Source organism: Diabrotica virgifera, chromosome 8 (genome assembly GCF_917563875.1).
Source record: "Diabrotica virgifera virgifera chromosome 8, PGI_DIABVI_V3a".
NCBI lineage: Eukaryota > Metazoa > Arthropoda > Insecta > Coleoptera > Chrysomelidae > Diabrotica > Diabrotica virgifera.
In genome coordinates, this window is record NC_065450.1 from 61,151,252 (window position 1) to 61,169,235 (window position 17,984).

General features: G+C 32.4%; 1 protein-coding gene across 4 annotated transcripts in view; it reads right to left on the reverse strand.

Moving 5' to 3' along the window:
- LOC126890392 (uncharacterized) overlaps window positions 1-17,984 on the reverse strand; it is a 49,516-nt gene that overhangs the window by 15,130 nt on the left and 16,402 nt on the right. Inside the window, exons 2-4 of one of the 4 annotated variants that reach the window (XM_050659289.1) lie at window positions 17,048-17,271; window positions 16,474-16,609; window positions 4,986-5,119 (exon numbers count right to left, since the gene is read on the reverse strand). The exons of 1 other annotated variant lie outside the window; for it this stretch is intronic. In XM_050659289.1, coding sequence (XP_050515246.1) covers window positions 4,986-5,119; window positions 16,474-16,609; window positions 17,048-17,271 — 494 coding nt within the window. The remainder of the gene's footprint in view (window positions 1-4,985; window positions 5,120-16,473; window positions 16,610-17,047; window positions 17,272-17,984) is intronic. 2 more of the 4 variants (XM_050659291.1, XM_050659290.1) reach the window with 2 other exon arrangements.

Sequence of the window (17,984 nt, forward strand, 5' to 3'; positions counted from 1 at the left end):
ATATGTCCAATTCAGAACGTTTTCGGACCTATTAGTCCATCATCAATGAATCTAAAATATAATAAGTTAGTAATCCCGCTATTAATGATGTTAAAAGATATAACCTCCGGGAACATGGTGAAACCCTATCAATAAACTCAATCAACCATCTTAGGTCAACGTTGACTACCAAGTGTCAAAGGTTTGTAAGGAACTGTTTGGAGTGACATTGACAGTAGGGAATGTAGTCGATTTTCAAAGGTTTTAACCAAAGGTCATGATCCAAAACAATGGGTAAAGATTTTAATATCTGAAAATGTCTATCATTTAAATCTATTGATTTAAAACAAATTTAAATGATAGATATTTTCAGATATTAAAATCTTTACCATTTCATTGTTTTGGATCATGACCTTTTGTTAAAACCTTTGAAAATCGACTCCCTTCTTCTCTACTGTCAATGTTACTCCAAACAGTTCCTTACAAACCTTTGACACTTGGTAGTCACCGTTGGCCTAAGTTGGTTGATTGAGTTTCTTGATAGAGTTTCACCATGTTCCGGGAGGAGCATGGTGAAATCATGGTGATCTTTTAACATCGGCGTTTAGCCTGATCAATATTACTTCAACATAATGTCGATTGAATTATAATTTCACCATTGTTTGGTTCTGGGGCTATTGAGCAAGTATTTGAGTAAGTAATTATAACCACAATTTTTAACTTTCAAAATTTCAATCATCTCTTAAATTTTAATAGTGGGATTACTTATTCTATTTTAGATTCACTGACGATGGACTGATAGGTCCGAAAACGTTCTGAACTGGACATATTTTATTCAATCCATTGGGATTTTTAAAATTTTTATTAAATATACCTATTACATAGAAGTGGTTTTTACTTCATATTAGAGTTTTTTAACTATATGGCATACAGCCAACCTAGGGAACTATCCCTTTTTAGTTTAAATAAATATTACTTTGAAATACATCGTGATTCCATATAAGTTTGGGTGTGTGTATACATTTAACAACACCCGAGGCCAAAGATCAATGATAGATTAAGTTGTAACCAAGAGAGGTATACATCCATCAAAAATAATCGAAATAAAATGCCTCAACAGTGCTTTTCATCGATTGTCATTTGTTTCGAGCTTCTTTCATGTGTCACATAATATTAATATATCTACGTCCTATGTCTTTGGTTTGTATCTTGTTTGTATCATTGGTATATATCAATAACGTATGACGTAGATATATTAATATTATGTGACACATGAAAGAAGCTCGAAACAAATGACTGTGAATGAAAAGCCCTACTCAGCAGATGTATCAAATACTTTAAGCGTCGTTTAAACACAACGATAAGTCACAGCAACTAGTTGTGATGACAAGTTGAAACGCTGTTTAGACGCTGCGATTCAATGCGATACCACCTTCAACCCAACTCCAACTTTGATAAGTTGTGCGATGCACCGTTTACACACAGTGATAAGTTGCAACAACTCGATTGACCTTGATAAGTTGTTTGATTTATCGCTGTGTTTAAACGACCCTTTATACCTAATGGCACGTCCGCATTGGTAAATTTTACGTGCGTATTGAACTAATGGTTCGTCGCAAATTTTTACCAGTGAGGACGCGATGCTCAAATCATTTAATCTTCGCTCGAAAACGATAACCGATGGAGCGTGTGCGTTGTGTTCGTCGAAAATTCTTGCGTCCAATTTATGCGACGAACACGTTCACACTAGCACAATTTACTTCGAGCACGCAAATATTTGCGACGAACAGTTGGTACACACGAAAAATTTACCAATGCGGACGCGGCATAAGAGAGCGGCCCATAAAAACGAAAATTAGTGTCGAAAGTACTAAATACGGAATACACGGAATATTTATACAGAAAAAGAATATCAGAGAAGATTGTTAAGAATGAGATATTAGAAAACGATAACATCGAAGAAAGCTGGAAAAACTCAAAAATATCATAATTGACTTAGCAACATAGGTATTTGGAGAGAGCAATGAAGTTAATACTAACCTATTAATACAGAAAACGTCATGGTTTAGAGAGAAAGTGAAGATATAATGTAAAAAAGAAGAATAAATATAAGCAAAATTTTATGCTCAGAGCACAGCAAACACAATAGGAATACAACCACTATAAAAAAAATCAAAAATGACACAAATTCTTTTAGTCTAGGCGCCATATAGAGGTAACCGTGTCCTTTTTAATTCTGATGGACAAACTCGATGGTTTCTTATGGATTTTTGGCTGCTGATTACGAATTTCGAGGGTGGTTTTCGATCCGAGTGGTCAAAAAATTGTTTTAAACAATTTAATTATTTACATGGCTCTGGCTCATAAACTAACAGAGATAAAAAATTGTTTCAAATAAAATTTGTTCCTTAATAAAAAATGAAGAAAAAAACGTTTACTAAACTTAAATGCAACAATTAGGACTCAAGATATTGTAATTTTTTTATTTACATAAAGTACCTCGACAACTATGGCCATTGGTACAAGAACACTAACATTAGATATATAATTAAATAACGAAAACATATAATAATTATATAACTTTAGACCAGAGCTGACTGGTTTTTAAAAACGAGAGTTTTCATGATCTCTGTAGAGTTTAAATAAGTTTGTTAAATTGCTTTATCTTTATTTGTGTTAAAGTTATACGAGTTTGAAGTTATAATTTTCTTAAAAAAATTGTACATTAATTTTTTAAGGTTTTAAACAAATTTGAGCTATAACCAATAACACTTTAACACCAGAAAGCCGGAGAGGCCAATTTGGCCCCTGTTGCGATTTAAAGTTATTGTAGTTTTTTTATTTGAGGTAATAATATTTTCATATTTTATGACTTTTAATATTTTGATAGAAAGCCTTATTTAAAACAAAAAAATATTGTTTACTAAATTTATTTAATGGCTTTTTTAACAAATAGGATTGTTTTTACCATAGAAGTCTAAAGGGGCCAAATGGGCCCCGTGTAAGTTATTATCGTTTTCTGGTAAATTCGACGATCATTTCTTTCAAATTCCTGTCGAATGGGTAAAATTATATTTATGTATGTTTATTGTAAATGGTTACCCTTATACTGGTACTGATCATCTACGTAATAAAGATACAATTGTTGGCTAACACAAGTGAACACAAAGATGCAGTTGTTGGTGTAGAGGACCAAATGACGCGTTTTTATACTACAAAATCAACTTCAAGACGATGGCCTATGTACGTGTTTTATCATACTCTTGACTTGGAAGCAATAAATGCATGGATTACTTATAAAGAAATAACTGGAAGTAGACTCAGTTTCCGTAAGTTTATTCTTCGGCTGTGTGAAGAATTATGGGCCCCATACCTTGTCTCCCGAAACCTGGAACTACGTCTAGCAACACCAGGTCTACCAACGACTATCACTGTTACTATCCAAAAACGAAAAAAAAAAATCAGTTGAAAATATTTTGTAAAGGAAATCATACTTTAAATCATTGCCACGGTTGTAACAAGGCAATGTGTGGCAAATATCAAAAACTGCAAATTGTATGGTGTTTCAAATGTTTTTGATGGGCAGCGAATGTGTTAAACAATAAATGTAAAAAATAAAATTAGATTCTACCGTCTAAAGTTGATTTAATTTCTTTAAACTGAGTTTTAATTGATTAAAGAACGTGGGGCCAAAATGATCCCTTCCGGCTTTCTAGGTAGGTATGCTAAGCCAGACATTCTAGTGTTAATTTACAATAATGATAGAAGAACTCAAAAAGAATAAACTGAGCTCATGCAAATGTTCGTAAGTGTATTTTTTGCCAAGATATCGATATTTTAATGGCGCGCTATGAGGCGCAAGATCGTCTCACAGTCAAGTAAATGACGAAATTCGCAGCCAAAATATCGATATCTTGGCCAAAAATAAACTTCGAACATTTTCATAAGCTCAAATTGTTTCTTTTGAGTTCTTCTATCATTATTGTTAATTAAAGTATAAATGTTACAGCTTAAATTTGCTTGAAACCCTTATAAACAAATTAATGTATAGTTTTTTTAAGAAAATTATAATTTCAAACGGGTATAACTTTAAAACAAATGAAGATAAAGTAATTTAACAAACTTTTTTGGGAAGCCTATTAATTATGCTTGAAAATGAGGTCTTCTAAGGCTCATTTGCATTCGTAAAAGCCAAGTTACGATCGATAAAGCTTAGAAAAATACTTATGTTGCAATTTGCAATTTGTATTGTGCACTAATTTTACGATATCTTGAGTTCTAATTGTTGGATTTAAGTGTAGTATACGTTTTTTCTTCGTTTTTTATTTAGGAACAAATTTTATTTGGAACATTTTTTTATCTATTTTAATTTATGAGCCAGAGCCTTATAAACAATTAAATTCTTTATAACAATTTTTTGACCATTCGGACCGAAATCCACTCTCAAAATTCGTAATCAGCAGCCAAAAATCCATAAGAAACGGTTGAGTTTGTCCATCATAATTGAAAAGGACACGGTGACCTCTACATATTTGGCGCCAAGATTATTTAGACAGATAAATAAAAAGACAACACTGACAGAGCTTCTCAAAACAGATCGAACACGATTTTTACGAAACACAAAGAAAAGTGTGGAGAATAATGAAAGCACAAAGAAAAGAGATAAACGAACTCATAAAAACGAATCATATTTATTCAGGAGGAAACATGTGCAGGCTACTTTCGACCTTTATCAAACGAAGAACTAAACATTGAGTAGGAAGAGTTAAAGGAAGCGTTAAGGAAATCACAAAATATAAAATCACCAGGAGAGGACAGAATATCGAATGAACTCCTAAAGTATGAAGAACTAAACATTGAGGAGGAAAAGTTAAAGGAAGCGTTAAGGAAATCACAAAATATAAAATCACCAGGAGAGGACATAATATCGAATGAATTCCTAAAGTATTAAGAATCAGATCTGACCGAAAAACTAATAAAACTAATTCAAAATATATTATCTTTACCTGGTATCCGTTCAAAAACCATGTAATCTTTGGCGCAATTTTAGATGGAGGAGTAATACATACTCCCATCAGCTGTTCATTGTAACCAGGATTTTCGTTTTCCACTGTTAGAATAATTTCCCCTTTTAATTCATCTAAAATAAAATATGTAAAAAGTTTTACTATATCGACCGTTAAGTACCAATACCTTCTATCTAACGACAAGTAAATTTTACAGGAGAAGCAAAAAACTTATTTAATTTTGCTCTGCCAATCAGAATAATTTAATATATGGACTTTCTACTTTTTTATGTATAAGATTATCGTACCTCACATATTTGATTTTGAAAGAGCTTTTGAAAAAGACAGTTTGTCAGTTAGGAGGTATTGTTTTTCTCTGTTACTTGAAATATATGTGTTTAATGGAAGATAGGAGGTCTTAAATGTAATTAAAAAATGAATTAAACTCAAAAAACTTTATTATTATTATTAATGATATCAACACATTAAGACTTCTGAGATAGTGAGTCATAGAATGTATGACAGTCTTGCGGTAACACAGTTTTCAATTGTTGTAAATGAGAGTACTTCGTAGAACTAATAGGTAGCACTTTGTCATGCAAGGGAGTATAAATCGGTTCAGGAATAATTTTAGGTCTTATGGGCAACTCACTCCACTCATCATCAAAGTTTAGTTTATATTGTATTTTTCCATCTATGGTATACAGTAAAGCCCTCAGATCTGTTACAACAGGATCTCCTACTTTACGACCTGGCCTAATGGAAGTGTATCGCCATGTGTCCTCATTTGCGTAATTTTTAAAAAATTGATAGTCAACCAATTTCACTTCATACGGAAATGGCTTACTTCTTGCTTCCTTAGTAGCAGAAGCATAATCGCTCGGAAGATGAATCTCACGATGCTTCAATTTAGTCTCGATAGCGCTGTGGACCGAGTCACACTCCATTTGAGTGTGACCCGGTTCTAAAAACTTTTGGGTTATAACTATCTGATATTTTACAGAAAAGGCAGATAATGCGTTAGACAAAATGTTATTCCGATTTTGGTATGTGCAGCCATCTGAAAATATTACTATAGGTAACCTGTTGGCGAGACAGTGTTGTGACAAGTAATCTAAAAGGAAGTTAACAAATGTGCTTGCTGTCAAGTCACTGGCAGTTTCGTCAAACCAATAGCATGTTGCATGATGAGTGACCAAATTGTAGACCGTATAGTTGTGACAACTTAACTTCGTTTTGAAGTAGAGGGCACTTGCAGTCAGATAAGGACACACTTTGACAGCTTCAAGATCCATTGTAAGAAGATTAAATTCACCAGCTTGTGCTTTTTCCTTGTCATGTTCTTTCTCGGCTCTTGCTCTTGATTTACGTTGAATATGATCTTTATATTTTTCGTCTGAAATATTTCCTTCTTTATAACTGACACAGATGTCACACATATCCTTTTTTAAGGTATAAATAGAAAGATTTGAATCTTTAAATATCTTGTCAAAAGTATGTCTGCTTGCACTCTCTTCGTTATTATTTGAGCACCATATTTTATAGGAATTATAGAGTTCTGTTTTATTTCGGTAATATGGCTCGATGAATAATTTTCTCGAATTTTTTCTATTATAATGAGAGGGAAGTGTTGGGATATTTTTAAAAAATTCACGTAGCATCTGGATTCTTGTCGCCGTTCCTCTTGGCACAACTCGTTTTCGATTGCTATTGGTGACTTCATTACATGGAAGTGTTTTATGAACTGACTTCTTGACCCAAGATTGTACAGTAAAAGAACCTAGGGAAAATGTATTTAAAAAGGATGTCTTGCAAACTCGCAAATTACCCTCAGCTGTAGGCAAAAAATACTGGAAAGTACCTTCCCGTCTTGTCTCACACCCTACAGTTTTTCTAGCAGTAGTTTGTCGGGAGACTAATCCATTTATATAAATCTTCCTTTGTTCCCAATTTAAGTTTGTCCAAAAATTATTAAATATATCTTGTCGCATCTCCACGGTCAGTTTTTCACAATTCCTGACTTTACTTGTTGTACATTTTTTAGACTTGCATGCTTCACCCAGTTTGCGAGCGCTTCGGGGAGTATTGTGTAACATTTTTCCCTCTTTCGGATTTGTATAACCTAAGTAATCTTTGCCAAGCATTCTTAACTCTTTGTTACGATTTTTTTTCCAAGTCTTACTATCTGGTTTAATTTTTCTTTTTCGTTCTTCATTGATTTCTCCGAAATAAACCTGTCTTGGCACCAGCTCAGAATCCGGCACACTATTTTCTTCAGACACCCTATCTTCGCTCTCAGTCTCCGATGAATCAGACTCTGGGTTATAGGAACTTTCACTGGGTGAAAAATCGTGAGCTGAAGATGTACTTGGAGTCGATGCTCTCTCTGTAATTACATTTTCAGTATGAAGTTCCTCGTTTAACTGTTGGAAGTGGGAGTCTTCTAAATTGTTGGAGGAAAACACATTTTGATAGGAACGATTACTTTCTTGATTGTCAGACAAGGCAAGACTACCAACTTGTTGGCTTGTACTAATAGGAGGAGTAATATTTTCATTTGTCTCCGGAATGTAGGAACTTCCATCTGGTAACAGTACACTGTGGATCAATGTCGTAGTTTCATGAATTAAGTTTACACAGTGTTCGTCTTGGCTCAGATTTTTAGATTGTGATCTTGTGGGCTCTAAACCTTCAGAAATAATAACGCTAGTAGTAGACTCACTTGTGCAGCCATAAGGAATGTTTTCATCAAGTTTCAAAGCCAATCCTAATATTTCAGCTGCCCGTGTTTTCCTACGTCGATCTTGATTGATATTCATCTGTAAAAAAATTTGCATTTAGGTACTACTTTGAGATTTTACTTGAAAATTCAATGCTTTGAACATTGCTTGTTACGTAAATATAACTATTAGGGGATCGAAAATAATCTTTATTATAATTTATCATATAAAAGCAAAATGTTTTGTTTCCAATGTTAGTTAAAACGTACTTTAATATTAATAGCTGCATTTTTCTGTTCTTAAACAGCTTTTCATTATGACAAAATATCCGATATGCCCGTTTTTTGCGCCGCCTATGTACTACGAACACCTTAAGTAATTTTAATTATTTTTGTGGAAAGATCTGCTATCTACATTTCAATTTACTAAAACTCCCTTTGGTGGTTGTGTGTACATTTTTAACTATAACTGTATTATAAGCCTTGAATATGTAACTATCATCTTAACTTAAAATTAATTTATAAGAACTTTAACACACAAAAACATGAGTTAAATTGAGGTTAGGTATTTATTTTTTGTACAAAGTCTTACTTAGGCTGTTAATTTTAGTTGTAAAACACTCCTTACCTTTTGATAACACCAGACACACACGTAAATACAATATTGTACGGCAGAAGAACTAAATAAGATACAAAAAACGAATAATACCGGGAAACTGTTGATAGGCGGTACAACTAACAAACAACAACCACAAATGAGTAGATAGAAGGTATTTCTGCTATTCAGTTAGAAGGTATTTCCGGCATAAAAAACGCTGATTAAGGTAGGATATATTTCCATGATGTTATTTTAAATACTTTGAGAATAGATACAGTTAGGATATTTTGTTAGAAGATGCGTAACAAGCTTTGCAGTTAGATGGCGCGATAAACTTATTTTTGAAAAAAATGTAGATAGGAGGTATTGGTACTTAACGGTCGATATGTAAGTTTATAACAAGAATGATTCTTAAAAGTTAATTTTGTTGAAAAGAAATTCAGGTATGAATTAAATTTAACTTTACTTTTAACTTTAAAATGGCCGCTATATCACCGTGTATATATTAAAGTATAAAATTGTATGCAGCGATTACGAACATGTCAGTTTATAAATACCAGGAGTGTGCGCGCGAGAAACAGGCTTATTTATCACGCCCACCACACCTTTGTCCCCCACGCAGCGTTCCGCTCTTGGAGATTTCGCTTAGTTACGTCATGATCTACTTATTCCCAAATTTTGGTGCACTATCTCGATCACAAACGTCACAAAAACATCTTATAATTTTTATATTCGCCCCTGCCCGCCACTCCTTTGTCCCTACGCATCGTTCCACCCCTGGAGATTTTGCTTAGTTACGTTATTTGCCACCTACTTATTTCCAATTTTCGCCAATATCGGAAAGTCATGTACACAAATAATTCAACATATCCCCGTATAGTTTGTTTATATTACTTATCACGAGTAAAATCCGCTTCCACCTCTAGGATTAACAGAACAGTAGTCTTTTTAAGTAGGTAAGATTCTACTTCGTGTAAAGCTTAGTATCCATTTAAGACAAGGTAGTCTCGAGACTGCATTCACAAATGTACATGGGTCTGAGAGAACTCTTCGAGGCTGTTAATTGTCTCCGAGACTGCGCTTGTCACAAGTGTACAAGGTTAATAATTTATGACCTTATGATCTAATTTAAAATCCAAAGAAAATTTAACATGTTAATTTCCCCAAAAAAGAATCAATGCATGGTTATAACAGCAAATTTAATAATGTGTAAAATAGAGCTGGAGGGTCAGATAATAGAATAAGTCATGGTTTAAATATCTAGGTATCACACTATCTACCTACGGAAAGCTCGAAACAAAAGTGAAAGATCAGGTGAATAAAGCAAACAGAGCTTCAGGTTGCCTGAATGAAACAATATGGAGAAATAAAAATATCGGATAAGTAGTGAAAGGCAGAATTTACAAAACAGTCATCAGACCAATAATGACATACGCGGAAGAACACGACCTTATACAGAAAGGACAACAAGAATGCTAGAAGCAGCAGAGATGAAAACACTTCGAAAAATCGATGGTAGAGCACTATGGGATAGAGCTAGAAGTGCAGCAATACGACGGAGATGCAAGGTGGAGAACATTAATAACTGCGTGAAAAATAGAAGAGTAGACTGGAACGACCACATAAGCCGAATGAAAACAAATAGAGTAGTAAAGACGGTGAGAGATGATTCCCCAATAGAGAGACGATTAGTGGGAAGACCACGAAATAGATGGAATGACAACTTACTGGATTCACATTGAAAAACAGACAGAGTAATGTCTACACAAAAAGAAGAAGAAGAAGATCTAAACTCCAGTCTGTTGTCTATGCCAGAAGAGCTGACTCTAGTCTCAGGTTGGTGTTTAGTAAAAAATAAATATTGACTTAATAAAAAACGGGGGCGCAAAATTGGACAGATGATAACATTTTGCGATTAATGATTTTTTTTATTAACGTTTCGACGACCAAATCGGGTGCCGTTGTCAAAATACAAAATACTACTGACATAAACAAAAATGTTGCTTTAGTAAAAAAAAATTCTTCTAATAATTTATTTAATTTGACTCATTTATATCGGCAATTCAGATACATATGATACATTTTAAAGTAGAAGACTTTAAAACGATATTGTCAATATTTATGAGTTGCGCTCCTGGGACGACTTTACTGAAAGATAGTTTATTCGATTACATGAAATCAACCCCAACTCAAGAATATCCGTCACAAAAAAATCATAGCATGTGATCTGTCTTTAAAAAGACAACCACATGCAACGGTGACATTAAAATTCTCGCGTTAGAGATCTCATAGTAAATCACGAGGGAAAACCAGGAAAAACCTCGTGATACTATCCCGACATCGTAAATATTTGGTCTTAAATTTAATTTACTCTCAAAATTAATACCAAATTCTGAATTTACTATAATTTTGTTTAAATTATAAATAATATCAATAATACATGGATATATAAGTAATACTAAAATATAAAATATGTACTAACTCGACTATTGACTTACTAATGGTATTTTCTTTCTATTGACTTCCTCTTTCAGTATGGATATCCACATCCTACTGCATTCCACCGAGGAATTTGCGACACAATTTTTTTCGTTTAGCATAATTAGAGCCGCTTCTTTGATTTTTCTCTTTTTACTATCTGTTTCTTTCAGGACTATACTTGAATCTCTCCAGTGAACTCTATGTTCATTATCCCATGCGTGTTGACATATTTGAGATCTATCAAATTCTCTATTTTTAATATAAGATTGATGTTCACTTATTCTAACGTTTAATGGTCTTGATGTTTCACCTATATAAAACTGTTCGCATTCACAAAGTATTTTAAAAATACAATTCTTTGTCCTTTCTTGTTCATTGTTAGGTTTAGTTTTAGATAGAATAGATCTTAATGTGTTGATTGTTTTGAATGTTGTTGAAATGTTGAATTTATTTCCTATTGTTTTAAGTTTCTCGGATAGTCCTTTTATGTATGGTATTGATATTTTCCTCGTATTATTTCTTGTGAATGTTGTACGATCCCGTTCTATGTTGTTCTGTTCCATTCGATCCAATCTTGACAATTCCTTATTTATAAACCATAAAGGATAATCATTTTTTAATAAAACAGATGTTAAGAATTGTTTTTCTTCTAAAAATGAATTTTCGTTGGAACAAGTAATTTTGGCTCTATCATATAAGGATTTTATGACTCCCTTTTTAACGTTGATGTTGTGATTTGATTTGTAATTGAGATATCTGTTCTTGTTCAAATTTGTTCCAACGAAAATTCATTTTTAGAAGAAAAACAATTCTTAACACCTGTTTTATTAAAAAATGATTATCCTTTATCGTTTATAAATAAGGAATTGTCAAGATTGGATCGAATGGAACAGAACAAAATAGAACGGGATCCTACAACATTCACAAGAAATAATACGAGGAAAATATCAATACCATACATAAAAGGACTATCCGAGAAACTTAAAACAATAGGAAATAAATTCAACGTTTCAACAACATTCAAAACAACCAACACATTGAGATCTATTCTATCTAAAACTAAACCTAACAATGAACACGAAAGGACAAATAATTGTATTTATAAAATACCGTGTGAATGCGAACAGTTTTATATAGGTGAAACATCAAGACCATTAAACGTTAGAATAAGTGAACATCAATCTTATATTAAAAATAGAGAATTTGATAGATCTCAAATATGTCAACACGCATGGGATAATGAACATAGAGTTCAGTGGAGAAATTCAAGAATAGTCCTGAAAGAAACAGATAGTAAAAAGAGAAAAATCAAAGAAGCGGCTCTAATTATGCTAAACGAAATCAATTGTGTCGCAAATTCCTCGGTGGAATGCAGTAGGATGTGGGTACCCATACTGAAAGAGGAAGTCAATAGAAAGAAAATACCACAATTAGTTAGTCAATAGTCGAGTTAGTACATATTTTATATTTTAGTATTACTTATATATCCATGTATTATTGATATTATTTATAATTTAAAAAAAATTATAGTAAATTCAGACTTTGGTATTAATTTTGAGAGTAAATTAAATGTAAGACCAAATATTTACGATGTCGGGATAGTATCACGAGGTTTTTCCTGGTTTTCCCTCGTGATTTACTATGAGATCTCTAACGCGAGAATTTTAATGTCACCGTTGCATGTGGTTGTCTTTAGACAGATCACATGCTATGATTTTTTTGTGACGGATATTCTTGAGTTGGGGTTGATTTCATGTAATCGAATGAACTATCTTTCAGTAAAGTCGTCCCAGGAATGCAACTCATAAATATTGGCAATATCATTTTAAAGTCTTCTATTTTAAAATGTATCATATGTATCTGAATTGCCGATATAAATGAGTCAAATTAAATAAATTATTAGAAGAATTTTTTTACTAAGCAACAATATTTTTGTTTATGTCAGTAGTATTTAAAAATCATTTTTTAATAATATTGTGGCTTATTTCCCATTATAAATAGTTTAAATAAAATATAAGTTCTACAAAAAGAAAAATAAAGGTGTCACTTTTCTTGAGCACATTCGCAGATTGTTTTGAAGCAATAAAGCCATCATTAAAGACTGGATTATATGCAAAATGCATATGCATATATATGCTGCATATTTCTCATGTTTTTCATAAATGCATATGCCTTGCATATTTGGAGATTTAAGAGCATATAAATGCATATTTTGATGGGAATTTACTCTACCCCATTTAAAAATAAGGTATATATTAGTAACATCAACATCCATTAAAATAAAATGTGAAAGTAAATATTTTGCTGTTAAGCTCCTTTGTTGTTGTACCCATAAACATAATGGGCGTTATTTATAGCTGCAGGTATCATTATCCGGATATTTAAGATTTATAGACTTCTCAGAATTTACAAATTACCTAAGTAAATACCGATTATATTTTGAATAACATTACAAATATTACCTGTACTTTCTGCTGGTGTCGGCCAACTATGAATTATTCTGGGAAAACCAACCAAAACGAAATTTTAAGCATTTTAAGGGTAGGATAGATTATTTTATTTTATGAATGGTTAGTCTTAAATCAATCGCCGATTATTCAACTTTTGTGATTGCAAGTTATTGACTATACTGTGTAAAAAAATCATTTTATTATTATTGTGAAAATGCCTAAAGTAGCAAGGGAAAAATCAAGTCTTCTCAGAAGTTGGATTGGAAGTAACAATCATCTAAAAGTTATCGACAGTGAAAGTATGTTTTGCACCATTTGTGATAAAAAGGTAAGTTCTCCACTTCAATAGATTTTTAAACTTATCAAACTTCTTTGCACATCTATGTGTCTGTCTATTCTAAAATGACAAACCGTCCCATTTCTTCAAAAACTGTTTTTTAAAGTTCGCAACGGTTTGGCTTATACAGAGCGAGGTGTTGAGAGTGGCCCACCCTGTATACTACGGTACACTGACTGTACTTTATTGTTTGACGATTTCAATTTCACTTTGAGAAATAAAAAAAAATTGGGGGAGGTTTAAAAAGTTTGATCATTTTAATGTAGGTATCTATTTACGAAAACATCTAAAACATCATTATCATTATATTCCAGATTCCATGTCAAAAGAAATTCCAAGTAGTTCAACACATAAAAACTTCACTTCACCAAACTAAGCTATCAAAAAATGATAATAAACCTCGCCAGCAGATTCTACAGAACAGTTTGCAGATTCAGAATACGTCAGTTGGGCAAGAAACCTTTGCAAAGGATTTATGCCATTTTTTTTTGAACTGCAATATCCCTCTGCACAAGTTAGAACATAAATCGTGTCAAAACTTTTTAAAAACTTATTGCAAGATTAAAGATAAACCAGCTCAAATACCAAGTTCTTCAACTCTTCGGAAAAAATATGTCAGTGCATGTTACAAAGATGTGATGACGAGTATTAAAAATCAGTTAAAAGCCGAATATCTTTGGATTTCCGTCGACGAAACAACGGATACAAAGGGTCGACAAATTGCGAATCTAATTGTTGGAGTTCTTAACGACTCTGGCGATTTTAAAAACTCATACTTAATTAGTGTAAAATGTTTGGAAAAAACAAACTATGCTACAATAGCTAGATTTGTTAACGAATCCCTAACAAATTTTTTTTTACCTGATCAAGTACCATTTGAAAAAATATTATTAATGCTTAGTGATGCCGCCTCATATATGATGAAAGCTGCATCCAATCTTAAAATCTTTTTCCCTAATTTAATTCACTGTACATGTTTGGCGCACGGCCTAAACAGAGTTGCAGAGAAAGTTAGAATTGAATTTCCCAATGTAAACACCTTAATAAATAATGTAAAAAAAGTATTTCTGAAAGCACCACTACGTGTACAGGTATATAGGGAGATGCTTCCCGATATTCCTTTACCACCAGAACCAGTATTAACCAGATGGGGAACTTGGCTTAAAAGTGCTATATTTTTATCTGAACACTACGACGACATCAAAAGCGTTATTTCAAGTTTTGATCCGACTTGTACCGCTATTGATAACTGTCAAAATATTTTTAAAGAAAAGTCTATTAAAAATCAATTGTTGTATATAAAATCGAATTTCGATATCATTGAAAGTTCAATTACAAAATTAGAGGCTCAAAATTTATGTCTTCACTTTATTGCGTTCAATAAATAATATAATCAATTTTGGAAACTTCGATGAAAATATTAATATGGATCCGTCTCTAATAGCAAAGTTTAAATATGCCCCAATTACATCTTGTGACGTTGAGAGATCTTTTTCTGCCTATAAACAAATATTAACAGATAGAAGACATAATATTAGTTTAGAAAATATGAATCAATATATGATTATTTATTGTAACAATAAAAATATGTAAATTTGTTTTATTGTACTCTTTTTATAATATTAGTTTAGAAAATATGAATCAATATTGTAACAATAAAAATATGTACATTTATTTTATTGTACTCTTATTTATCTTGTGGTCAAAATAAAATATTTTGCCGTTTTATTTGTCACAAAACCTGAAGTTAAAAAAATATATTAAGAAATAATAATACAATTTGGTTTAAATTCAAACCTATTTATTTATTTTTATTATTTTTTATTTATTTATGTATTTAACGTAAACCATAAAATTATTCATATAAAAATAAGTGCATATATAAATGCATATTTGCATGTTAATTGTGCATATTCAGCTTGTTTTAAAATGCATATTGCATGCATATTTTAGACATTTTTTAGTGCATATTTTCCAGTCTCTAGCCATCATATACTGTCGCAACTCGACAAACAACGGTTTATACCACTCTTAGATGGGCTTTGCTCAAGCCGATAAGTGATAATTGACACCTTTTATGGGCGGTGGATGGTATATACAGGTTAACCATAATATTATGACGCTAGTGTCATCTAATGACAAATACTTTAACCATAAACACTTTTTGAGATAGGATTTTGTAGTTTTAATAAACTTAAAAAGCAATAGTTTTAAGTGTTATTACAGAGTAATGGAGAAATAGATGGAGATGCATGCAGTAGAATTAGGGCTGGATGGATGAAGTGGAAGGAAGCGAGTGGTGTGCTGTGTGACAGGAAAATTTCAATGAAGTTGAAGGGAAAATTCTATAAAACAGTCATAAGACCGGCTATGATGTACGGAACTGAATGTTGGGCAGTTAAAAACAAAGAGGAACAACGAATGCACGTGGCGAACATGAGAATGCTTACATGGATGAGTGAAGTGACAAAAAAGGATAAAATTAAAAATGAGTATATTAGGGGAAGTCTAGGTGTGGCACCAATTGATGCCAAAATTAAAGAGCATAGGTTGAGATGGTTTGGTCATGTTCAACGTCGAGACGCTAATCACCCAATACGAAGAATTGCTGAAGTGCAGATTCCTGGAAGGAGTAGGAGAGGAAGACCAAAGAAGACGTGGGGAGAGACGATTAGGCAGGACATGTTGGTAAAGGGGATTAATATTGATATGACCCAAGATAGTAGTATACGGAGAAATGCAATTAGGGAAGCCGACCCCGCATAGGGATAAGGCAAAGATAATGATGATGATGATGATGATGAGTTTTAACAAACTGTTGGTGCAATAAAACCGTCTTAATGTTTTTTGAGTTGTGACACGGTTTGAGTTACATTGCCTCTTTAATAATATGAAGAACTTACCCACTACAAACATCTCTTTCGAATCCTTAGCAGTTGCGATGTTTGGTACAGTCCAACTAGCCTGGCAACTGTAATTTGCTGTAAGTTGATTTTGTACATTTTTGAGTACCACTGTTTTAACTGAGCTTTTTTCTGCCTAAATAAAAAAAACAATTTTTATATTTGATGAAATTATAATATTATTTTATATTTTGTTATTGCAAATGTTTCAATATTAACAATATTTTCATTTTTCAGTGGTTATTGTATAACAGCTAAAAGTAGATCAACAAAGAACATTGTTATCAGTAGCAATGGAAGACTTTGTATATGTTGGTTTGTTTCAAGATGGAGTTGGCCACTCAAAGAGTCCACTCCGATACTTGGCTATATTAAGACAGCTCAATTTTTATACTAAAGATACCTTTTGATGATATAGATATATGTCTAGACCTGACAAATGACAGATATATTTATCGTTAAAATATTATATTTTGGAATAAAAATCTACTTATTTCAGAATTTTCACAAAATTTAATGAGTATTGGGTGGACTGCTTTGAGCATTCAACCCTTTAGAATTAAGTTATACATACGTCAACAGTGATGCCAGGAACAGGAAATTGTTTTATGGGGGGCGTATCATCTGGGGTAAATCGGTAGAATTCTTCATTTTCTTTATACCAACGTACATTTATAAGATGATCTTCCTCGTTCTTTGGTTTAACATTACAAATAAGAGTAGCACTATCTCCTATTTTCACAGATGATGGTACTTCTACTTCGACAGTACGTTGTTGGCATGGTATGCAATGGACACCTAAATAGAAAAGTAATAAAAAAATTGAAAAGAGCAATATGATCCCTCATAAAGAAAAAACCATTGGATCTGTTTTTCGCGACTGATCTTCTTCTTTTTCATGTGTCTCATCTTTTAAGGACTTTGGTAATCGTCATGGCCATTTTATTCTGCAGCGATTTTGAAGAGTTTTATTGTTGTTGTTCCACTTCACTGATTTAAATTTTTCAACCAGGAGGTGCATCGTCTCCCCGGTCCTCTTTTTCCTTACACTTTTACTTGTTTAACTAATCGCATCAACTCATAAGTAGGTCGCGGATTATATGCAAGTTATATATTTTTACAAATATTACATATTTATAAATTTTTTGAAAAAAGTGCATATTTAACCTTTAACTACACGCGCTGGCGTATTTTGTAAGCCAGATATAAGAATTCTACTGCAAATATATTTACAAATTTAATTTTTGACCTTGTTTATCTATCTAACCTATCACTGGAATGTGCTTTACAATAGGTTTTAGTTTCCTTATAATCGGCGTTCTGGGAATATCGTAATTTTCAGTTTCATATTTGTTGTTTCCGGTGGTGGACAATATACGCCACGATTATAGTAATATAAGTAGTAATATAAGTACATCTTTCAATTGTTTTTTAGTCATTATGGCACAAAACATATTTTTCTTTATAAACAATACTTTTTCTCATTTAAAAAATCACATTTCAAAAAATTT